This window comes from Prionailurus viverrinus, chromosome A3 (assembly GCF_022837055.1).
Source record: "Prionailurus viverrinus isolate Anna chromosome A3, UM_Priviv_1.0, whole genome shotgun sequence".
NCBI lineage: Eukaryota > Metazoa > Chordata > Mammalia > Carnivora > Felidae > Prionailurus > Prionailurus viverrinus.
Window position 1 is genome coordinate 43,502,929 of NC_062563.1, and position 24,764 is coordinate 43,527,692.

Genomic DNA, 24,764 nt, shown 5'->3' on the forward strand with positions numbered 1-24,764 from the left:
CTCTGGGACCAAAACACTGGGGAGGAAACTGAGGTGTCTTTGTCCCCATCTCAGAAAATGCTCATGCCTATTAAAGTTTATATTTGTGGGGTTTTTTTTTCTTTGTTTTCTAGCAGATCTTTGTCCCTAAGAATGCTTTTTTCTTTTTGCCTCTTGAGCAATATTTTCCAACTGTTAAGACTGGCCTTCTTACGAAAGACTGTGTTATAGGATTTCTGGTACTTGTTGTTTAGAACAGTTGCCTTTAAAAGAATTTTCAACAGGAATCTGAATAGTTAGCATTTTACGTATCATTAAAAACTTTCAAGAGCACCTGGGTGGCTCAATTGGTTAAGCATCCAACTCTTGATGATAACTCAGGTCTTGATCTTGGGGATGTGAGTTCAAGCCCTGCCTTGGGCTCAGTGCTGGTGTGAAGGCTTTTTATTATATACTTTTTTTTTTTTTTTTTTTGCCAAAGTTGGTTATTCCCCCAAAGTTCAACTCTATTTATGAAACACACTGTATAGTTTTATTTCACTTTACTATTTGTACAGGCAAATAGGAGCAGACTGAGAGGTGCATCTGACTTCTGGGGTAAAATGAACTGTTTACCAGGGCCAATGATTCTCTTGCTTGCTTTCTTGAGAGCTGGTTTTAATTCACATATAAAAGCAACTTCATTTGGGGCACCTGGGTGGCTCAGTCGGTTAAGCATCTGACTCTTGGTTTCGGCTCAGGTCATGATCCCAGCGTCATGGGACCAAGCCCCATGTTGGGCTCTGAGCTGAGTGTGGAACCTGCTTGAGATATTACCTCTCTCTCTCTCCCCCTCTTTCTCTCCTCTCTGCACTGTCAGTGCAGAGCCCAACATGGGGCTTGATCTCACAAACCCTGAGATCATGACCTGAGCTGAAATCAAGAGTCTGACACTTAACCAACTGAGCCCCCAGGCACCCAAGTGGTAAGTGTTTTATGAGCTTTGTTTGAATTATTTTGTTTAATCCCCATAGCAACCTTTTGAGTTAAGTTGTTATCCTAATTTTAAAAAAGAGGAAACTGAGGCAGCCAGAAGGTGGTAGAGCCAGGATTTGAAGCCAGACAGGCTCCAGAGCCTCTCCTTTGACTCTTATGCTCTGTTCCTTCAAAGATTGGAGGTTCCATGGCATAACACAGGCTTGGAGTCCTAGAGTATCTGGAGAGTGTATTTTCCACATAATGCCAAAATTGAAAAGCCAATAATTTTTAAATTCTTGGACTCTCCAGGAAGAAGACTTCGACCTGGTGGAGCACAGTAGCGGGTTGCCTCAGTGTGGGAAGCCCCATGTTCTTCCGTTCAGGGGCTCAAGAGTTCGGAGAACCAGGATGGTGGAAGCTCGTTCACAACAAGCCACCAACAATGAAGCCTGAAGGAGAGAAGCTGTCTGCCTCTACCCTGAAAGTAAAAGGTACTCTTGTGAGAACACTATAGCACGTGCTGGCCAGGCCAGAGCCAAGCAAGCATGAGTTTATAAGGCCTCCTGCTTGTAAGGCATAGGCCAGCTGCCTCTCTGGAGCTACTCTGCTTGACAGGTGTATTATTACAACACATTTTGTGTATGCTGTAAATAAATACCATACAAAAAATATTTTAGCATTTCCTAATCAAGTTACCAGTTCTGGAAATGTCCTTTGGTATCTGCAAGGTTCTCTATTTTCTTTTTTCTTTTAATGTTTATTTAAAAAACTTTTTTTTAATATTTATTTTTGAGAGAGAGAGAGACAGGGTGCGAGTGGGGGGTGGGCAGAGAGAGAGAGGGAGACACAGAATCCGAAGCAGGCTCTAGGCTCTGAGCTGTCAGCACAGAGCCCAACACGGGGCTTGAACCCAGGAGCCTTGAGATCATGACCTGAACCAAAGTCGATGCTCCACTGACTGAGCCACCCAGGTGGCCCAAAAATGTTTATTTATTTTGAAAAGAGAGAGAGAGAGAGAGAGAGAGAGCGAGTGCACACGTTCAAGGAGGAGGGGCAGAGAAGGGGTAGGAGGAGGGGCAGAGAAGAAGGGCTGGACAGAGCATCTAAAGCGGACCTTGCACTATCAGAGTCAGATGCTTAATTGACTGGGTCACCCAGGTGTCCCAAGCTTCTCTATTTTCAATCTCATTTTGTTTTTACAGCTTTTTATGTGGAAATTTGTAAACACCCACCAATATGAAGAGAGTGGTGTAATGAGTCCCTATGTACCTTTCTCTTCACTTAAGCAGTTCATTGCTGGCCATCTCAGTTTAATTTGGCCACTGGGTGCTTTCCCCCAACCCTCCACCCATTCCACGCCTTGGATTATTTAGAAGCAAATCCCATCATCAACATCTCATTCTTAAACATCTCAGTACTATCTTTAGGAGATAATGATTCTTTTTCGTGGCCTAACCTGATGCCATTCTCCCACTTAAAGAAAACTCCTTACAATCACATATTGGTCTGGGGTTTTTTTAATCTAAAAAATTTTAGTGAGCTTTAAATTTTTAAAAATATATTTGAGAAAAAAATCAAATAGTGTTGAAAAGTATAAAGCCTGACAGTGTCCTCCTCCCCTACACCTGCCTGCAGTTTCACTCCCCTGCTGTGTCCTGTGAATGCTTTTAGCATTTTTAATTGAAAAAATAAACTCATGCTGTAATAATACTTGTTCTCTATCCCTCTCCCCCACCTTACTAGGAGACCCTGGACATCTTTCCATAGCATTCCATGTAGATCTGCCTTATTTTCTTTTTTTCCAATTGTATCCCATTGAATGACCTTCACAGGATAATATAATAGGCCATTCCCACTATTGATGGATATTTTGGTTACTTCTGCCTTTTTTTTTGTTGTTATTTTAAATAATACTATATGTGGGTAAATTATTTCTGATAAATTCCTGGAAACAGGTTGCCATATCAAGGGCATGTTTATTCCAAGTATTAGTGTTGCCAAATCACCCTCCAAAAAGTTGTAATAAAAATTCACACCTTACTAAAAAGGCATGAAAATACCCATTTCCCCATACTCTTGTTGAACATTACCGAACTTTTAAGATTTGCCAATTTCAACAGGCAAATAGCAAATACAGTATTTAATTATTTAAATTTGCATTGTAATCCCTTTTTTCTTGTCAGAAGCACCCCAAGTCCTAGTTTAGGGCATTCGTTGTTGAACATTTCTCTATTTTGAACATGGTAATAGGTTCACAATTAAACTAGCAAAAGAAACTAAAGTTGAGATACTTCTCTTTTGGCAGCCTCCAAACCAGCTTTAGATCCCGTCATTACTGTGGAGGGCCTTCGAAAACGGGCAAGTCGTAATCCCGTGGAATCTGCCATGGAATTAAAAGAGAAAAGGTCTCGTACTCAGGAAGCAAAGGACATTAGGAGAGCCCAGAAGGAAGCAGCTGGCTTTCTGGACAGGAGTACTTCTTCGACCCCTGTGAAGTTTATAAGCCGCGGCCGCAGGCCAGACGTGGTTCTAGAAAAAGGGGAAGTGATTGACTTCTCGTCCTTGAGCTCCTCTGACCGCACCCCTCTGACAAGCCCGTCTCCTTCTCCGTCTCTGGATTTCTCTGCCCCTGGGACCCCCGCCTCTCACTCGGCCACACCCAGCTTGCTTTCAGAGGCAGATCTGATTCCAGATGTGATGCCACCACAAGCCTTGTTTCACGGTAAGACTTGCCTTTCTTGGGTCTTTTGTTTTTCGTGTGTGATAGAATGTGTGTATTTTCACTTTGTGGGCAGTGCGCCCTGCATTTCTTCTTTCCCGTGTCTTGATTACACTGTCTTGCACTCTGCGCAGACGATGACGAGATGGAAGGCGATGGGGTCATAGACCCAGGGATGGAGTATGTACCTCCGCCTGCTGGGGCAGCAGCTTCTGGGGCAGTGGTCGGGGGCAGAAAGAAGGTCAGAGCGCCTGAACAGATAAAGCAGGAGGTAGAGAGCGAGGAGGAAAAGCCTGACAGGATGGACATTGACAGCGAAGACACAGATTCCAACACATCTTTGCAAACGAGGACTCGAGAGAAGAGGAAGCCCCAGCTGGAGAAGGACAGGAAACCTAAAGGGCCCAAGTACACCCCCGTGAGCATCTACGAGGAGAAGCTGCTCCTGAAGAGGCTGGAAGCTTGTCCCAGTGCCGTTGCCATGACGCCAGAAGCTCGCAGACTGAAGCGGAAATTGATTGTCAGACAAGCGAAAAGGGATAGGGGATTACCACTTTTTGACTTGGATCAAGTTGTTAATGCTGCTCTTCTGTTAGTTGATGGAATTTATGGAGCCAAAGAAGGGGGAGTTTCCAGGCTTCCAGCTGGACAAGCCACATACAGAACAACCTGTCAGGACTTCAGAATCCTTGACCGATACCAGGTAAGATTCCCGGGGGCAGCAGATGGGGGCGGGCAGGCGGCACTACAGAAGGAGGGGGCACAGCTGTGCTCGACTGGAAGTCCTGAATGACTTCGGGGAAGAGAAGGAAACAGCAAGGGAGCAAAATAGAAAAATTTCTGGGCTTTGGTTTTTGAAACTATTCGGTATGAATACCCATGATTACAGCCGGGTTTGTTTGTTTCCTTTGGGCATTCAGGACAGAGCCTTGACACTTTCTTTGCCTCTCCTAGTCCCGGATGGGGACTGAGTTTGCACATGGTTTGTGTCATAGCCCTGAGTGGCAGGTTTGTTGAGGACATATGATGTAGCAGACCACGTGCTGAGCAGAATCGGAGGACGTGTAAACATCTGTGTCGTTAGGAGACAACGAGTAGAAATAGATCCGTGTGTGGCAGCATAGCTTGAGAATATTCAGGGGAATCCAAGTCTGTGAGTGCTCCTGGGAATGGTCAATTCCACTCAGAACTTCGAGAATGTGCCTTCCCAGAGCAGGAATGACAGGTCTGATTTCCCTGAGTCTTTGTTAGCACTTGCTCCTAAATAGCCTTTAACTAGTTTTGCTAATCTGATGGCTGTAAAGTGAAATCGCATCTTTTATTTATATGTTTCTGATTACATTCTCATATCTCTGCCCGTGAATTGCTAAATAGGATTAAATAATTGCCAAATAAGATTATTTGCACGTTTTCTGTCTTCTTTGGAAACTAGTGGGCTGATATTGCTGGTGTTGTGATCTTATTCTATGAGGTACCGTGTGTGGGGCTTTTTCTTCCACTGTGTTGGGCATGTGGTGTGTGGGCTCTTTCAATTTGAAACTCTCCTAGAGCTCTGGAACATCTTAATTTCCTATATTCTATTTTCTCTCTCTCTTAAATGTTTATTTATTTATTTTGATAGTGGGAGCAGGGGAGGGGAAGAGAGAGGGAGAGAGAGAATCTTAAGCAGGCCTCACTCTATCAGTACAGAGCCCAACATGGAGCTGGATCTCACAAACCATGAGATCATTACCTGAGCCAAAATCAGGAGCTGGTCGCTCAACCAATTGAGTCACTCAAGCGTCCCATCTCTGTTCTGTCTTTTTGGAGCACACCTATTATTTGGATATTGAACCCTGTACACCAGGGGTTGGCAGGCCTTCTGTAAAGGGTCAGACAGTAAATGGTTTTGGCTTTGCAGGCCACACAGTCTGAGTTGCAACTACTCAACTCTGCTGTTGTGTGAAAGCAAGATATAATGGATGGGCATGGCTGTGTCCCAGTAACACACTATTTACTAAAACAGGCTGGATCTGGCCTGTGGAATATAGTTTGCTGACAACCCCTACTCTAGGTGGATCCCTTAATTTTCTTTTTTTTCCCCTATTTTGCATCTTGCCTGGGAAGTAGTAACCTGCCTGCCTACACCCTAGAGGTGAATGGGTTGGTCCAGGAGCCTACCATTCAGCTGGAAAACTTCCCTGAGTCTCCCTGTTTTCAGTCCCATCTTGGCTTGGCCAGGTGCTCTGGTGTCCAGAGTGTTTCCCGAGCATCTCCAGACACTCTGGTCTTCTGCCCATGGAGGGAAGGATCATTTCTGGATGTGGGCATTGGGGGTGTAGTTGGAGGCTTTAACCTCTTAGGTAGAGAGACTCTCAGTCCGGAGTCTTCTTGCCCAGTCTCAGTGTTAGCAGGACCTGATCGATGCCTTGCTGCCTTTCCTGAGGCTCTGCGTGTATATCATCCTGCTCCTGGCCTGTCTTCACTGCTGCCTTAAGTTCTGGCTCTCTCGTCTCAGGTGTTTGCCACTTACTCATGTGCTTGGACTGCAGTCACCTGTTCGCCTGTTCGTTCTTCCTGTGGGTTTGTCTTTTTAATCCCTATACTTAATTTTTTAAATTATGACATGTGTCCTGTAGCTACAGAAGAATACATAGGACATATTATAGTTTATGGGTTAATTAAATAAATACTTTTGTATCTGTCTCTTGGGTTAAGAAACAGAACATTAGCAAAAAAGAAAGAAGAAAGAAAGAAAGAAAGAAAAACTGAGCATACAAGCACCTTGGAAGTTCTGTGTACTGCCTACTCCCTCCCTAAGAGGGAGCCGCTCTGAGTTTTTTATGTCACTTGTAGTTTTTAAAAAACTAAGTAGGCACAAATCTAGCTGTGTAAGAAATTGCCACTATTAGATGAAGGCTTCCAGGAGAGAATAAGCTAAGCAATCTCTCTGGGTCATTGTTAAAGATTGAATTGTGTCCCCCAAAAGGATATATTGAAGTTTTAACCCCTTGTACCCATGAATGTGAACTTGTTTGGAAATAGGGCCTTTGTAGATGTAATTAGTTAAGATGAGGTCATACTGGAGCAGGGTAGGTACTTAACACAATATGACTGGTATCCTTAGAAGAAGAGAAGAGGCATAGAAACAGACACAGGGAGATCACCATGTGGTGACTGAGGCAGAGCGATGTGTCCACAAGTAAGGGATACCAGTGAATGCTGGCAACACCAGAAGGTAAGAGAAAGTGTGGAACAGATTCTTCCCTAGAATATTCAGAGAGAGCATGGCCCTGCTAACACCTTGATTTCTGACTTCCAGCCTCTAGAACTGTGGAAGAATAAGTTTGTTATTTTAGCCATCTCGTTTGTGACAAGCCATTGATATGGCAGCCCCAGGAAGCTCCCACAGTCACATTCTGGCTTCAGGTTCCATGACCCCTTTGTAGAGAAGTCAGTGTTCAAGGTCATTAGGCAATTCTGGGGAGCATAAGGCTTACCACAGTCTGAGCCTCAGGCAGGGCTGCAGTGTATAACACTCAGTGTGGTAGAAATCTGGGCAGGGACAGTGGGGCCCTCTGTTTCCTGCGTCTGGACCGATGTGGTTCCTTCCAGCTTGTAGGAGGTCCGAGCAGTTGTTTGTGGGGCATGTGTCCTCAACTGATCCATGGAGTGGGCATGGAGGTTGTAGAGGAGTCTCAGAGTACATGGTGAAGCCAAGCTGAGCACCAGTGAGATTCTGGGCTACAATTCCTTAGGTTTTATAGATGGCCCAGTGTACCCTACGATCCAGTAATCACATTGTTTGGTATTTACCCAGAAAATACAAATACATGAATTCAAAGGGATACATGCACCCCTGTGTTTATTGCAGCATTATTTACAACAGCCAAACTATGGAAGCAGCCCATGTCCATCGATAGATGAATGGATAAAGAAGATGGGGTGTGTGTGTATGTATATATATACATATATGTATATACACACAATGGAATATCAGCCATAAAAAAGAATGAAATCTTGCCATTTGCAACAATATGGATGGAACTAGAGTGTATTATGCTAAGCAAAATAAGTCAGTGAGAGAAAGACAAATACTATATGATGTGACTCATATGTGGGATTTAAGAAACAAAACAAACAAGTGAGGGGGAAAAAAGATAAAACCAACCAACAGACTCTTAACTATAGAGAACAAACTGATGGTTACCAGATGGGAGGTGGGTGGGGCAATGGGTGAAATAGGGGATGGGGATTAAAGAGTACACTTACTTTTTTAAAGTTTATTTGTTTATTTTGAGAGAGAGAGAATGAGTATGAGTGGGGGAGGGACAGAGAGGGAGAGAGAGAATCCCAGGTGGGCTCCACACTGTCAGCGCCAACTGACAGGGCTCCAACTCAGGAGCCCAACTCAGGGCTCGAACTCATGAACCATGAGATCATGACCTGAGCTGAAATCAAGAGTTGGCCGCTTAATCCACTGAGCCACCACCCAGTGCTCCTGAAGAGTACATTTATGGTGAAAAGAATAAAATAAACTGATAAAAATGAGTAAATAAAAGATGGTGCAGTGCAGCAGGGACTTATGATAGCCTCTGTAGCTGCCCCTTGAGTGACACCTGTCACCCAGTAGTGATCCTGGGCTGTCCCTTCACTGGAGACTCCTTTGCCCTTCTTCTGTTTTGAATCTTACCGTTTCCTGTGCCTCATCTTTGCCATGTTGTAATTTTAGTCCCTTGTTTTAGTGGGGCATATTCTTAGTGACTTCCTGAGGAAAGCTGCCTGGGAAGTAAAATCGGAGACCTTACATGTCTGAAAGGCCTTGAACTTAAAGCCAAAATTCCAAGCTAGTGTTGGGACAGGCTGAGAGACAACTTCAATACCAGAAGCAGTGCTTTCCCTTTGTGAGGGAAAATGAGGCCGAACCTGAGATTCTGTGTACAGACCCATTATCTAGGAGCATCCTTTGACAAGGACCCCCCAACATCTCTTCCTTGAGGTCTTTCCCCCTGGCTAGTCAGTCTCCCAGTCTCAGAACCCTGGTTACCACTTAGAGGAAGAGGGACCTTAGCCTTCAACTTGTACTCCCACCTTCACGCTAGGTGAGCTGTCCCTCCAGAGCGCTGGTTACACCTTCTCTAGAGATGGGACCTCCAGACTTCTGTGGGGAGGCAGCCACCTGGCAGCAGGGGATTGAGGATTTGGGAATCGAACTGCTGTGCACACAACTTTTACCTGCTCCTTCTTCTAAGTACCCCATTTATTCCCAGCTCCAGAGGAGTCTGGTGCTGCCACTGGGTTTTACGAGGGTACTGTGGTACAGATTGGGCTGGTTCACACCTAACCCAAAGCCAGCTTGGGAGTTTGGGCTTTAAAGCAGTTAGTATTTATCCATCTGCTTCCCAGATGTTTTTTTCCCCTGATCTTCCTATTTTTGTATGCTTCTCTCCCTTTTTTAGAAGGCTGATTCTGTAGGTTTAGTGGGTTTGGGGAGGGAGTAAAATTGTGCATTTAATCCCCCATCTTAACCTGGAACTTTAGTACCGTTTTAATGCAGCTACACAAGGAGCAGCTCTAAATGCATTTGTTCAATCCATACTCCTTCTTGTTTTCTGATAAATGTAGTCATAGCTATAAATATCCCTACAATACTGCTTTAGCTGTGACTCATGAAGTGATGGGAGTTTATTATCAATCAGTACTAAGCATTTTGTAATTTTTCTCATTATTTCCTCTGTAATACAACAATTTGTTTCTTGGTTTGTTTACTTTTTACATATATAGAAATTTTTAAGGTATCTTTTAGTAATTGATTTAATTTCTAATCAAATATGTGTTGTCAGAGAAAGTATATTATGTTGATTCTTTGCTATAAAGAAAGTTATATGCTCAATTTTTATTCTTTTTGTAGGTTCTAACTTAGGACATCTATTTTTTCTCTTAATTTTTTAATATTATCATGTGGTCTTCCCTTCAAACAGAATTTTTTGTGTGCTCTTATCTGTCTTTTTTCTTTTGTGTTGTTTAGACAACAGTAAACCTCACTAAATTATTTATTCACCCTTACTTCCTATCATTTCTTCCTAGGTTAATTTCTTGCTAGACTACTTCCTCTAACAGTTTTTAAAAATCTGGTCTTTTTGAGTTTAATTTTGAATACCTGTATGCCTAAGAATATCTTCATTTCACTCTTGAATTTAAATGATAGCGTAGCTGGATATAAAATTGTAATTTTGTTTTTTCTTTCAACATTTTGAAATTATTACTCCTGAGAGCCTGTTTGTCTCATTCTTCTTTCTTTGTAGGTGGTCTCCTGTTTTATTCTCTCATACCTTGGAAGCTTTCAGAATTTTGTCTTTGTTTCTGATCTTTAATTTTATTTGCGCATTTAAAGTATTTTTTTTTAATCTCATTTATCATGTACTTCTCCTTCAGTCACAGGTGTCTTATATGCTAATATGCTGTCAAAAACCAGTAACCTCTGCTTCAGAGCCCAGTACAACACAAGACAACACAAGAGTTTGGGATAAACACAACACAAGAGTTTGGGATAAAAACAAACAGTAGATTTATTGCTTTGCCAGGCAAAGAAGGTTACAGCAGGCTAAGGCCTTCAAAACTGCAAGCCTGCCAGGAGGAAGGGTCTGGGGGTTATTTAGGGAAATACAGGATCTAGCCTGTTTTGTCAGGAATTGTGTCTGTGCTGCCAGCTTTGTTTGTCATGTCTTCAGCGTGGTACTGGGTTCCCAAAACAAAAGGCTAAGAAGGGAGGAGAGGAGGTTTCCGAAGAGAGTGAAAAGGTTACTTAAAAAAAAATTTTTTTTTTAATGTTTTATTTATTTTCAAGAGAAACAGAGCACAAGTGAGGGAGGAGCAGAGAGACGGAGACACAGAATCTGAAGCAGGCTCCAGGCTCTTGAGTTGTCGGCACATGGCCTGATGCCGGGCTTGAACTCATGAACTGCAAAATCATGACCTGAGCTGAAGTCAGATGCTTAACTGACTGAGCCACCCAGGCGCCCCAAACAGATTACTTTAAAGTGGAGCTTCACTGGGGTGCCTAGATCGCTCAGTTGGTTGAGCCTCCAACTCTTGATTTTGGCTCAGGTCATGATCCCAGGGTGGTGGGATTGAGCCCTGTGTCTCACTCTGTGCTGAGAGTGGAGCCTGTTTAAGGTTCTTTCTCCCTCTGCCCCTCTCTCTCTCTCACTTGCACGTACCCTCTCTCTAAAATTAAAAAAAGAAAATTGAGCTTCACTGAAGCATTAGTGTGAGCATTTAGATTTTTTTCAACTTTATGCTTTTAAACAGTTTGATCTTGACATTTATCCTCCTCTTGTTCTCTGAGCTTCCTGGATTTGTGCTTTTTGGTGTGGTGTCTTGATTAATTTGGAAAATTCTCAGTCATTATTGCTTCAAATATTTCTTCTGTTCCTTTCTCTCTTTTCTTTCTGGTATTCCTATTATGTGTATTTTACACCTTTTGTCCTTGTAACACAGTTTTGGATGTTCTGTTCTGGGTGTTTTAGTCTTCTTTTATCTTTATTTTTCAATTTTGGAAGTTCCTCTTGACATATTCTTGAGCTCAGAAGTTCTTTCTTCAGCCATGTCCAGTCTACTAAAGAGCCCACAAAGGTGATTCTTCATTTCTCTTACAACATTTTTGGTCCCTAGCATTTCTTCTTGATTCTTTTTAGAATTTCCATCTCTCTGCTTAAATTGTCTGTCTGTTCTTATGTGTTGTCTGCTTTGTCTATTAGAGCCCTTAACATACTAATCATAGTTGTTTTAAATTCCCAGTCTAATAATTCCAACATGTCTACCTTGTCTGAGTGGTTCTGATGCTTTCTCTCTCTCTTTTAGACTGTGTTTTTGGATTTTTTTTTTTTTTTTAATGTTTATTTATTGAGAGAGAGTGTGTGCGCACAAATGTGCAAACTGGGTAGGGGCAGAGAGAGAGGGAGAGAGAATCCCAAGCAGGCTTTGCACTGTCAGCACAGAGCCCTTCACAGCTCAGTCCCACAAATTGTGAGATCGTGGCCTGAACCAAAATCAGGAGTCAGACACTCAACCAATTGAGCCAACCAGGTGTCCCCAGAGTGTGGGGTGTTTTTTTTTTTTTTTTTTGCCTTTTAATATGCCTTGTAATTTTTAGTTGAAAGCCACATATGACCTACTGGGGAAAAGGAACTGTGGAAAGTAGGCCTTTGGTGGTATGGTGGTGAGCCTTCTGTGGTCCTAAGATTAGTTCTCAGTCTGTTAGTGAACACATGCCTCTGGGCTGTGACCGACACAGGCTGCATGGGATAACTGGCGGGAGCTGGAGATGGGCAATTCCCTTTCCACAAGTAGGTTAGGCTCTGATGAAACCCAGTAGGTTAGGCTCTGGTTAAAATACTTTCTCTTGAGTGCAGGCCTTGTTAAGAAGACAGAGTACTCTGAAGTATTTTCAGAACGGCTGCTTTTTCCCTGCCGGAAGCCTGAGGGGATTTTTCTTTGATCCCTACCACGAGAACCTGGTAGAGCTCCTGGAGGTAAAAGTCACAAAAATGTGCATCCCCCACCCAGAGTTTTGTCTCTCAGAGGTTTCCACATTGTGTCTCCAGCAATTTGCTTGTTGCTGATTAAGTTTTCCTACTGGGCACTGGTTCCTGGAGGTTTCTATTCTGCTAAGTTATGATTCTCTGTATGCACGTGTTTGTCTTTCCAGTTTTGGGGAGAGTAGTGTGCCCTGTGATCTCAATTCTCTGATGGATCCAAGAAGAGTTGTTGATTTTCAGTTTGTTTAACCTCTTGTTAGAATGTATTGACAGCTTCCATTCTCCTTTTATGCTGGACAGGAAACCAGAAGTCTTCTTACATGATTCTTTAATCTGGGAAATTCTGATTTTTTTAAAAGTAGGCTCCATGCCCAGCGTGGGGCTTGAACTCATGACCCTGAGATCAAGAGTCATATGCTCTGCCAACTGAGCCAGCAAGGTGCCCCCATCTGGGAGAGTCCTTATCATTGTGTCTTGTGTGGTTTTTTTTTTTTTTTTAATGTCTATTTATTTATTTTGAGAGAGAGAGAACGCATGCACGAGTGGGAGAGGGGCAGAGGGAGAGAGAGAGAGAGAGAGAGAGAGAGAGAAAATCTTAAGCAGGCTGCACACCCATTGTGGAGCCCTTTGTGGGGCTTGATCTCACAAACTGTGAGATCATGACCTGAGCCGCAATCAAGAGTTGGATGGTTAACTGACTGAGCCACCCAGGTGCCTCTATCATTGCTTCTTTAAATATATTCCTCCTTTTTTGGACTCCTAATATGGATGTTGACACATTAATTCTTTCCTTTCTCTCTTCCTTTGCCTTTGTTAAGAGATCCTCAATCTGTCCCTTACTCATTCACTGAGTGCTTTGTTTCAGTGGTCATGCATTTAATGTCCAGTAAGGAGTAAGAGATCCATCATAACTACACTCATTCCTGTTTCTAGGTTTATTACCCTGGAGTCCATTTATTATGTTGTTGTTTTTTTAAACAACCTTATTGAGATACAATTCATATACCATACAATCCCATTTAAAGTGTACAATTTGGTGGTTTCTGCTATATTCACAGAGTTGGATAACCATCATCATAATTAATTTTAGAGCATTTTCATCAGTATTACTGCCCCCCCCACAGCTCCCAGCTTCTGTAGATTTATTTTGGACATTTCGCATAAATGGAACCCCATAATACATAGTCTTTTCTGACTGCATTCTTTCACAGCATGTTTTTAAGATTTGTCCATGTTGTAGTATAGATTAGCATGTCATTCCCTTTTATGGCTACTTAATACCCTATTGTATAGGCGTACCACATTTTGTTTATCCACTCATCAGTTGATGGACACTTGGGTTGTTTCCACCTGTTGTTTTTTGGATTTTTTGTTTTGAGTTTATTTTATTCATTTTGAGAGAGAGAGAGCCGGGGAGGGGCAGAGAGAGGGAGAGGGAGAGAATCCCAAGCCGGCTCCGTATTGTCAGCACAGGACCCAACGTGGATCTGAATTCATCAGCCGTGAGATCATGACCCGAACTGAAATCAAGAATTGGACACTCAGTCAGCTAAGCCACTGAGGCACCCCTGTTTCCACCTTTTGGCTGTTGTGAATAATGCCGCTTGAACATTGGTGTAGATGTCTTTATGTGGACATAGGATTTTATTTCTCTTGGGTATATATCCAGGAGTCGAATGCCCAGTTAAATGGTAACATTTTGTTTAACATGTTGAAGGACTGCTAGACTGTCTTCCAAAATCACCAGCACTTCATAAAGATCCTGATTTCTCCACACCATCCTTACCAATGCTTGTTACTCCTTTTGATTGTAGCCATCTTTGTGGAAGTCAAGTGGTATCTCGTTGTAGTTTGGGTTTGCATTTCCCTGATGACTGTTTATTTGCTTTTTGAAAATTCTTGGCTGTCTGGTAAATTAATTCTGCTGTTTCCAGTGCAGTTGGTTTACTTTGCTTTCTTTTCATTTACACTCTTTGTTGACATATCTTGTTTTTTTTCCCCCTGTGAAAGAATATTCTCTTGGTGTCACCAGATGCCTTTGCTGGTATAAACACCTGAAGGGAAGAGCAAAAGCCTGGTTCCTGGCTTGACACCCTGTTAGCAAGTTTGAGGCTCCAGCAGTGTCCTGATGTGACCCCTCCAGCTGACACTTGCTGGCAAAGTTGATTGGCCGAGGTCCACCCAGAGCAGACCTTGCAAGAGGAAGTGGCCTAACTCGGAAGCTCCCCCTCCCCACCTGTGGTGCGGAGCCTTTCTCTGCTCTGGGCTGGCCTTTGCCGCCTCACGTGGACCCGGCCACCTTTGGTCCCTCCCTGGGGTTTCTCACAGTCTTTGCGTTCCGTCCTCCCTCTCACTTTTGTGGCATCTTTCAAGACAGATGGGAAGGAACACAGCAGCCCATCTAGTGCTCCTTTTATTTAGAACTAGAAGTTTGACGAAACTCATTTAACATTTTCCAAATTTATTTGACTTTGGCATGCTTCTTTCCCCACCATTTTGTCATTCAGCAAACCTAAGTTGAAAACTTCATGTGTGTCAAGCACTCTTCTAGCTGGGGACACCGCAGCAAATTAGGGCAGAAGGTGCCCACCCTATGGAGCGGGGAGATGACAGGACTAACTCACTAAACGGGATCATTTCCTGCAAGGCGGGTGTTGCGGTGGAGGGGAAGAGCAGAAGGCAGTGGTAGCACGTTGGATGGGTGCTTAAGGACAGTCTTGTGGTGGAAGTAGCACTTGGCCCAGTCCTGGTCCATAAGGAGGAGGCAGGCTGAAGGGGGTTCAGGGCAGAAGGCCCAGGGGCAGGCCCCCCGGCAGCAGGTAGTTTGGTATGGTGGGCTGGAACATAGTGATGGCAGAGGAAGTGGGTGGGAGGTGAGGTTGCCGAAGTAACAGGACAGATTCTGTAAGTCCCAGGTAAGAACTTTGAATTGCAAGGGAAGGCCAAATAGGAATTTTGACCAAGGGAAGTGAATTTACTTGTTTTTAAAAGAAGCTCCTGGCTCTGTGTGGAACGTGGGTGATAAAGGCTGAGAGTGGCAGCAGAGAAACCAATAGGAAGCAGCGGTAGTGATCCAGGCAGAAGTTGAAGGTGGTCTAGACTAGGGTGAAAGCAGAGATGGCAAGAAGTTGGGGTACTGGGTAACATCTGTGGAGTTCCACAAAACTGACCCCGAAACATTAACCAGATCGTCTCTCATGGGCCAGTGGTTCCGTGACTGGTATTTCAGTCATCTGTTGCTGCACAGCAAGTCATTCCAAGGTTAGAGGCTTTAAACAATATTTAATATTTCTTCTGATTCTCTGGGTTGACTGGGCTCAACTGGGTGGTGGTTCTACCCTGTGTGCTGAAGGCTGAGGTCACTCACGTGGCTGCCTTCAACAGGAAGCTGGATCAAGTTTGGAATGACCAGGATGGCTTTCCTCTGGGCTGGTCTCCATGTGGCCTCTATGCATTCAGTGGTCCAGCCTGGACACCATGGCTGCTGGACGCAAAGAGAGAGAAAGTAGAAGCTTCCTGTCCTCTTAGGGCCTGGGCTCAGGGTCGCAGAATGTTACTTCTGCACTTGGTAATTGGTCAAGGCCTGTCACAGGCCCACCCTCATTCAAGGGGAGGGAACAGACTCTGCTGTTTGACATGAGGAGCCACAGCACCCCACAGGTACAGGAGGAAGTGTTGAGGCCGTGTTTGGACACTACATGCCATAGCTCTGAATTGCCCTCCCAGACTTACTTGAAAGTGCTGGAAGAATTTCAAAGTCATCCTTTCAAAGTTTTAGTGTCCAGTTTGGGATAGTAATAAGAGAAATTATAAAGAAGAAATTCTTGCTCTCCTTCCAAGAAAGTTATTTTCTAAGCTAAAGAGCAAACTGACTCTCCAAAAACAACTCAGGTTTCTAAACTTCATCCAGCCCTTGGCAAACCACTTTATAAGTGTGCCTTTTCATCTTGCATCTAGGCTCTTTGCTGTAAAACCCTAATTGCACATGTTCTGTTACTACACGACTGAGGGCCCTGGGGCAGCACTCCCGGAAACAGACATCTCCAGTTGGGCTCCCAGTGTGAAACCCACCTGTTCTGTTAGGACACTCACCTAAGAAACGCAGACCACCTTCTCATTCAACCCCTGGCGGCGCTTCTCTGCTGTCTTGATTTATCTTAGGAATGCTAATCTACATCAGTCTTACCCTTATCAAATTTACTCATTGGAATAGAGGCATATTTTATTTATTTACTTCTTAATTTTTTTTTTTAATGTTTATTTTTGAGAGACAGAGTGTGAGTAGGGGAGCGACAGAAAAGGGGGGGAGATGCAGAATTGGAAGCAGGCTCCAGGCTTTGAGCTGTCAGCACAGAGCCCAACATGGGGCTCTAACTCATAAACCATGAGACCATGACCTGAGCCGAAGTCAGACGCTCAACTGACTGAGCCACCCAGCGTCCTGAGTCATCTTTTAATGAGTCCATACACAGGGGCAGCAGTAATTGGCCCCTACCGCTCTGTGGATAACAGACTGCTCCTACAGTGTGACCCACGTGTCTGTTACCCAGTTGACGCTAGTGCAGGTTAGTATCTGATGACTGGGTTGGTTGTGTTATCAGGAGAAATGAAACTTGCGGAAGCCGTAAATCCAGTGCTCAGTCCTGCATTTCACTCACTTAAATGACTTAAAATTTTTTTTAAGTGACTTAAAATTTTGTTAATTATTTAGATTTTAAACTGTTACAAACGGCCCTAGTTTTTCATATCTAATTTTATGCAAAGGTACCTATGAGGTTTGTACTGAAACTTGAGCTCTCCAAAGAAGTAATACAAAAAGACCTACTTTCTAACACAAAGCAATGTCCTAAGTACTAATTATCTGATAAGTTAAACCAGTCTTTTGAGTGGCTATTTTTACATCACTGGGGTTCCTTTCTCCTAGACTGCCTTGCCATCCAGGAAAGGGTTTCGGCACCAGACCACTAAGTTTCTGTATCGTTTGGTGGGATCAGAAAATATGGCTGTGGACCAGAGTATTGTCAGCCCTTACACCTCTCGGATCTTGAAACCTTACATCAGGTACGTGGGGAAGAGCTGTGATGTCGAGTGTGTTGTAAGGAATGGCATTTGTGGCTTCTCCGCCCTGGTCCCCTGTTAGAGTGAGTCAAGACCAACCCTGTAAGCAGGCGTTGGCACGGACTCCGCGTGCAGTCTGATCCTTGGCTTATTTGAACTGTACGTTCTTTTGCAGAAAGGATGGTCGTTTGACAGAAGTGTAAAAAGCATGAACAAGTTAACACTGTTAGATCGTATTTCATTGTGTTTCTTTTAAATTTTAAAGTTGTGTATATTTAGTAGTCTGTAAAATGAGAACATGGGAGAGATACCTCACTTGGGCTTGTATCTGGGGTGATGATGAGTCTTCTTGTCTAGGCAGTGCTGTGGAAGCCGAGCTGGCTAGGGCCCCCCAGTGCTGTCTTGAGAAAGCGTGTTGTCTTGATCGCCACAATGGCCCCAGAGTCCCAGGATCCTCCTTGCCCAGCACCGCCATCCCAGACCGGCCCCGTGAGAAGCAGTGTGAGATCCTGCCCCAGCGGCCCTGGCAGAGCTGGACCATCCCTCCCTGGGCTGTGTCCTGGGCTGGAGCTCTCAGGGTTGAGTCAGGCTGCTGTTTGTTTCCTCACTCTGTTTGTTCAGGCTCCAGCACAAGCAGGCTTCCTGGTCGGTACAGAGGGGTTTGGTCTGATATATGTTAACAGAGCAAATTTTAAATTTCATGCCAGAAAAGTATCGTAGCTCTTATCAAGCTCTCTGCCATATAAAGTAGCAGATTGAAGAGTTTATGTGAATCAGTTGGCTAGGAATAATACTGGGTATTTTTCTTGACTTGAATTTGTTCTTTTCTTGAATCTTGTTCTTCTCTTCTTGGAGGCGTGATTATGAAACAAAGCCACCCAAACTGCAGCTCCTGTCACAGATTCGCTCCCACCTGCATAGGAGTGACCCTCATTGGACCCCGGAAGCTGACGCACCTCTTGATTACTGCTACGTCCGGCCAAATCACATCCCAACAATAAACTCTATGTGTCAAGAGTTTTTCTGGCCTGGTATGTTCCCCCTCCCAAACTAGGCAGATCAGTTTTCTGTCCAGTTCACGTTAGTAATTTTTCTTAAATTAGTGCATGCTGTGTGACTCTAAAACCTTTACTTACAATTTCATTTAGTTTGTCTCTACTCTCATGGAAAGAGTAAAATATGAACACCTCTTTCTTCCTAAGTTCAAGAAGGAGCCAGCAATTAAAGTAATAAACAGTGTTTTTGTATGTTTCTCAGTGCTGCCAGAGTAAAAGATTCATCCTATTTTGCTTCTACATATGTTTAGATACCAGGTAATGTCTACCCATGGTATACAGACTGGTAGTTTGGACATGTTTGGACATTTTTTATTTTTTGCTTAATAATTCTGTAATTTTGTTTACTTAGCTGTTACTTGGAGAGTGTTAGTACAGCCAAAAGGGTTTTTTGTTTTGTTTTGTTTTGTTTGTTTTTCCTTGAGTTTATTTTGAGAGAGGAAAACATGAGTGGGACTGAGAGAGAGAGCTAGAATCCCAAGCAGGCTCACGCTGTCAGCACAGAGCCTGATGTGGGGCTCGAACCCACAAACTGAGATCATGACCTGATCCGAAGTCAGACGCTTAGCCAACCGAGCCACCTAGGCTCCCCAAAAAGGTATTTTTAAAAAGCCAAATACCCCAATTGCAGACTTTGAAAATAAGAGTAAACCCAATACGATTTGTCATTTTATCAGTCTTAATATATTGTCTTTCCGAAAACTGAAGCCATCAATTAAAGGAGCACATTTTCATTGTTAAATATAAGCCTGTTCTTTGTGGATCTGCCTTACTGCACTGCTTTGAAAGTAAAGGAAAATTACATGTCCTCCAGAGGTTAGATAAGATTTCCTCGGGATTAGAGCTGTGTCTTCTTTGTTGTGTGGTAATCATGTAACAGTGCACGTGGTGGCAGACTTGTGCTCGTTCTTTTAGGAACGGTATGGAGGCCGAAAGCATTCTGGGAGCATCTACTATTTCTTGACCTTATGCTGGGTTGCCTTCCATACATGATGCATGGAATCATTTTTTGTTTAAACCCCTTTATTGTCCAATGTAGCATTTGTACAAAAGAGCTTATAAATTATACTTGTATGAGGTGAGGAACACAATAATGTGAGTTCTCTGGATCTCTGCTCCCACCCTATGAGGTCTAAGTGTGCAGACGCTGAGGCCCACACATTTGGAAAGGCGTCAGCTGACACACGTTGTAGAAGTGGCTAAGTTCAAAGCCAGAGAGATGTATCCCATTCTAAACCTGGGTGCTCTCTGCTACCCACCCTATCCTGCCTACTTCTTTTAACATGTGTACTTGGAAAAGATGCTGTTAATTTTGATATTTTCTAAAATTCACTTTTGTTTTTATGATCTGAATGTATGATGTCTGTGCTAATATCTTTGTCTTCAGTTTTTTGTTTTTTGGTTTTTTTTAGCATGCAGGTGTAGACCAAACAGCTTGTCATGTGTTAATTCCAAAAGGCACATGGTTTTAATATCAAATTAACTCTTCTCCGTAGGCATTGACCTGTCTGAGTGCCTGCAGTATCCAGACTTCAGTGTGGTTGTCCTTTATAAAAAAGTTATCATTGCCTTTGGCTTCATGGTTCCTGACGTGAAGTACAATGAAGCTTACATTTCATTTCTGTTTGTCCATCCTGAGTGGAGAAGAGCAGGGATCGCAACTTTCATGATTTATCATCTGATTCAGGTAAGGCGTCTGGGCTCCCCTGGAAGACTTGAGGAGGGACGGGGCTGAGCTGGGCCTTCCTAGCACGGCCCAACAGAATGGGTGGTCTCGCAAACCCAGTAAAAGAACGACAGTGACCATCACACAGATAATAATCTTTGGCCCTCTAAAATAAGATCGCTGTTGGGGTGCCTGGGTGGCTCAGTTGGTTGAGCAGCCAACTTCAGCTCAGGTCATGATCTCACAGTTCATGAGTTTGAGCCCTGCATCAGGCTCACTGCTGTCAGTGCAGAGCTTGCTTCAGATCTTCTGTCTCTCTCTTTGCCTTTCTCTCTTTCTCTCTCTCTCTCTCTCTCAAAAAAAGGAAAAGAAAAGAGAAAAGAAAAGAAAAGAAAAAGAAAAGAAAAAGAAAAGAAAAGAAAAGAGAAGAAAAGAAAACCCTTGACCCTCTAAAATAAGATCACTATTCAGGCCCAGGTTTTAAAGAAACCAGTTTGAGGGGCACATGGGTGGTTCAGTTGATTAAGCATCTGACTCTTGATTTCGACTCATGTCGTGATGCCAGGCTCGTTAGGCTGAATGTGGAGCCTGCTTGAGATTCTTTCTCTCCCTCTCCGTCTGCCCCTGACTCAGTGCACATGTGCACTCCCTTTCTCTCTTTCAGTAAAATAATCTTCAAAGAAACCAATTTGTAAACACATTATAGTAGATAAAATGAGAAAATACCAAAAGTAAGAATCCAAAGCCCTTGTACAATGACCCATATTGGTAACTGCTGCTGCTCTTGGAAGCACCATCGCCACGACTCTGAGAATGGAAGTGGAGCTGTGATTTTTAGGGGTTTTCTCCGTATGGCGGCATAAACGTACAGAACACACTCACTTCAACCATACAGCGCAATGATCTGGTAGATACTTGTCTATATTGTGAAACATTCCCCACAGTAAGTCTAGTTACCACCCGTCAATACACGCAGTTACAGACGTTTTTCCTCTTGGATGAGAACTTTTAAGATCTACTCTCTTAGCAACTTGCAAATATGCAGTACAGTATTGTAAACTATGGTCTCCATGACATCCCCAGGACTAAACTGGGTATCTTTTGACCCCCTTCATCTAGTTCACCCACCCTGTAGCCCTACCTCTGGCAGTCACCAGTCTGTTGTCTGCGTCTATGAGTTCAGCTTTTTATTGTTTGTTTTTTAGATTCCATATATAAGTGAGATCATACAGTGTTTGTCTTTCCCTGTCTGACTTGTTTCATTGAGCATAATGCCACCTAAGATGTTGTAAAAATTATCAAGTATTTTTAAACATTTTAGCAAAACTCTATCAATGAGTAGTACATAGTCTATTATTGCTGATTATTCTTAATTTTACTATCACTGTAGAAGCTGGTATCAACCTTTTAAAATTTGATTGTAATATCAAATTATAATTCATCCTTTCATATATCCATAACACTGTTGAAGAAAATATACCATATATTTATATACTAACATCAGAAAAACACGTAAGGGATTTTTCACCCCCAGAATCTTATTTAGAAACCATTTGGCATGAAGGATTGTGTGTTATGTGGGCAAGATTCCCTTTAAATAGAGGAAGGAGAAGATAAAATGTTGTTTTTCCAATATTTTTAAGTTTATTTATTTATGGGGAGAGAGAAGGAGAGGCAGCATGAGTAGGGTAAAGGCAGAGAGAGAGAGAGAGAGAGAGCGAGCGGTGGAGGCAGAGAGGGGCGGGGTAGACAGAGAATCCCAAGCAGGCTTCACGCTGTCAGCACAGAGCCTGATGCAGGGCTCAGACTCACAAACCATGAGATCATGACCTGGGCTGATAAGTCAGACACTTAAACGACGGAGCCACCCAGGTGCCCCCAATTTTTCCAACTCTTAATGAAACTTGCTCAATACTTCCCAAATGTCGGCAGAAACCTAGAACCATTTTGTAGAAGTTGCTTTCTTCTCTCTTCACTTGGCAGCTAACACGTGATCCCTTGTGTTGTGTTCAGCTGAGACTCTCAGTTTTTCATACCACACCCCACCGCCTACCCCACTTACAGCCACGACCTCCACCCTGTTCACCCTTCCATCCTCAGCCGCTGCACCCCTGCCTTTCCCGTCACCAGCAGGAGCGGCCTTCCCGAGTGTGTGCCTGGCGGGGGGCCTGGCACAGAGTCAGTCCTGACTGAGCGCTCACTGGGCAGGTGAGGAGTATTCATCCTTTCATGCGGGTCCTGGCCCTCAGCCAGACTGTGAGTCCCGGGCCCAGGCAGCACTGCTCAGTCGGGCAGTAGTACTCGATGCTGTGGTGACACTGTGCATGTGTGCACAAAAGTCACTCCACGAAATTCATCTTACTCACAGTAACACCACAGGGCACAGAACGTGAATCAAGCAGAGAGAAGATGGCAGCTGTCTACCTGAGAGGCCTCTTAAATCTAGGCCTTGGGAACCATGGCTTACAAAACCTCAAGGAGCCTGTCAGCCTCAGTATTTCGGTGCTTTCCTCATTAGAAAGCACATTCTTAGTTCATATGACTTTTGGTACTTTCTTCTGTGTACCTAATTAAAGAATCTTAAGAACTTGCCTCGTATTAGTAGAATGATGATTACTCTTTCCCCCTAGGATTAGACCAATGCTGAATACAGAAATCACAGTTCTGAGAAGCTAATTCTATCGGTTTATGAGGGATGGAGGGGGACTGTGGGATTCTGAACATCTGTACAGGGTTTTCAGGTCTCATAACTAAATGAAAGTCTTAATACCTCATATCTAGCCTCATAATGTAGCATCCTTTCTAGTAAGTGTAGGAACGGAAGGAATTTTTACAAGTTTGAGTACAGGATAACATCCAGTTTTTAAAAGCAGAACTTCTCGGAGTACCTGGATGGCTCAGTCTTTTGAGCGTCCAACTCTTGGTTTCTGCTCAGGTCATGATCCCAGGGTTGTGGGAGCCCACACTGGGCTCCGTGCCGAGCGTGGAGCCTGTTTAAAATTGTCTTTCTCTTTCCCCCGCTCACTGTTCCTCTCTCTAAAATTTAAAAAAATAATAAAAAGCAGAACTTCTTGTCTTACTCTATTTCCTCGAGATTGTCAGAACGCCTGCTATTGATAAGTGTGATATGTTTAAGTGTAATTGAATTCTAAATAAAATAATCCAGTTGACAATGAACTTTCCCCCGGGCCCTTGGCTTCAGAGAGCAGAAACAGCCAGCATGCCACCCGTTCCTTTGGTCTCATAGTTTCAGTCGGGCTACCACAGCTGTTATAGCGTGTTGCAGTGCCTCAGCTGAGGTCCCTGCTGTCCCCAGTTGCCATGACTACCTACCTACACTTCACAGCCTTTCCTCACCTACTCATTTTCCCTCAGGCGCTTTCATTCTCATCCCGTACTTTTCCACTCTTTTGGCAGACCTGCATGGGCAAGGATGTGACCCTTCACGTCTCGGCAAGCAACCCTGCTATGCTGCTCTACCAGAAGTTTGGATTCAAGACTGAAGAGTACGTCTTAGATTTCTATGATAAATATTACCCGTTGGAGAGTACGGAGTGTAAACACGCGTTCTTCCTGAGGCTCCGGCGCTGAAGTGAGCACAGCGCTTCACAGAGAGACGCGTGTCCTGTCAGAGGTGGGTCCTCACGTAGGCCCGAAGGCAGGTGTTCACGTCCCCGTGGGCCCTCATCTCTGCGATCAGACGTCCCTTCAGACCTCTCGCTGGAGGCTACACAGGCGGTGGGCAGAGGAATTGAATAGTTCACAGCCCATCAGCAGAACCACTGTCCTGTCCTGTCCTGTCCTGCACAGGCCTGGGCCCACATCTTGGGACTCCACAGTTAACTGGAACCGAGCGGTGCTGCTGTCCTTCCGCCAAACAGCTTCAGCAATAAAGGATTCTCGGGGAGAGAGAATCTAATTTAAAGGATGAGGAAGGGTGGCAGCCATTAACGAGGGGTGCTGTGTCATCGGGACAACGGGAGATTACGAGGTGATCACACAAAGGGCCGGCACTTCCCCAGCCATCGATGAGCCATCATTGAACCCGGAGGACCTTCAGGGCACTGAGGTTCTGCTGTCTCCCTGACTTTGGCCACAGTCAAAATAAACATGGTGTTTGTGTCCACATGTCCCCTCACCTGGTCTGCTGTTATTACCTCCTGCTGGGGGCTTTGGCCTAGGAGTGGACACCTCTCCCTGCGCCTGCGAAGTTGCTTTGGGGTCGCCTTGTCTGAGCAGCCTGTCAGTTAGACTGTGCTGGCGGGGAGGTGCGGGTGGTGGAAGCAGAGCCAGCTGAGGACGGGCCCGTGTGTCTCCAGGACCACTCTTGTCGTAGGGGGTGTTGGAGAGGGACTGTCCGTCAGGGTGTTTTGGATCCAGTAGGAGCTTTTCCAAAAATATCAGATGTTCCCAAATAAAAATCTTTCCTTATGGCGATCAATGGCCAGAGCTCCAATCGAGCGGTGGCTCTTAACTTCTGGGGACATGGATCCCTCCCTGTGAGAATCCAAAGAAGGCTGAATATTCTCTAGAAAACTGTGCATGCACATTTAAAATCTTGATCGGAGATCTGTGGACCACAGTCAAGAGCCTCTGCTTTAGGGGCTACGCTTGCAGCCAGCTCGAATCCCTTTCCTCAGAGGAACGCACTGCACCTCGCGCGAAGCCTGGAAGTTCTGTCCTTGGAGAGCAGCCCAGGCTCCACTCCGCTGCCTGAGGCCCAAGAGTGGCATTACCTCCTTTCTTCCTTTCCTTTTCTTTTCATCCCTCCCTCCTTCCTTCCTTCCCTTCTTTCTGAGAGCTTTCTACCT

At 44.2% G+C, this 24,764-nt stretch overlaps 1 protein-coding gene across 1 annotated transcript in view; it reads left to right on the forward strand.

The window, feature by feature from the left end:
- Positions 1–24,081, forward strand: part of KAT14 (lysine acetyltransferase 14) — a 36,971-nt gene extending 12,890 nt beyond the window's left edge. The window contains exons 4-10 of the mRNA XM_047853164.1: positions 1,246–1,427; positions 3,242–3,658; positions 3,790–4,358; positions 17,099–17,235; positions 18,088–18,263; positions 19,784–19,974; positions 23,371–24,081. Coding sequence (XP_047709120.1) covers positions 1,246–1,427; positions 3,242–3,658; positions 3,790–4,358; positions 17,099–17,235; positions 18,088–18,263; positions 19,784–19,974; positions 23,371–23,544 — 1,846 coding nt within the window. The 3' untranslated portion in view covers positions 23,545–24,081. The remainder of the gene's footprint in view (positions 1–1,245; positions 1,428–3,241; positions 3,659–3,789; positions 4,359–17,098; positions 17,236–18,087; positions 18,264–19,783; positions 19,975–23,370) is intronic.
- Positions 24,082–24,764: the final 683 nt, after the last annotated feature.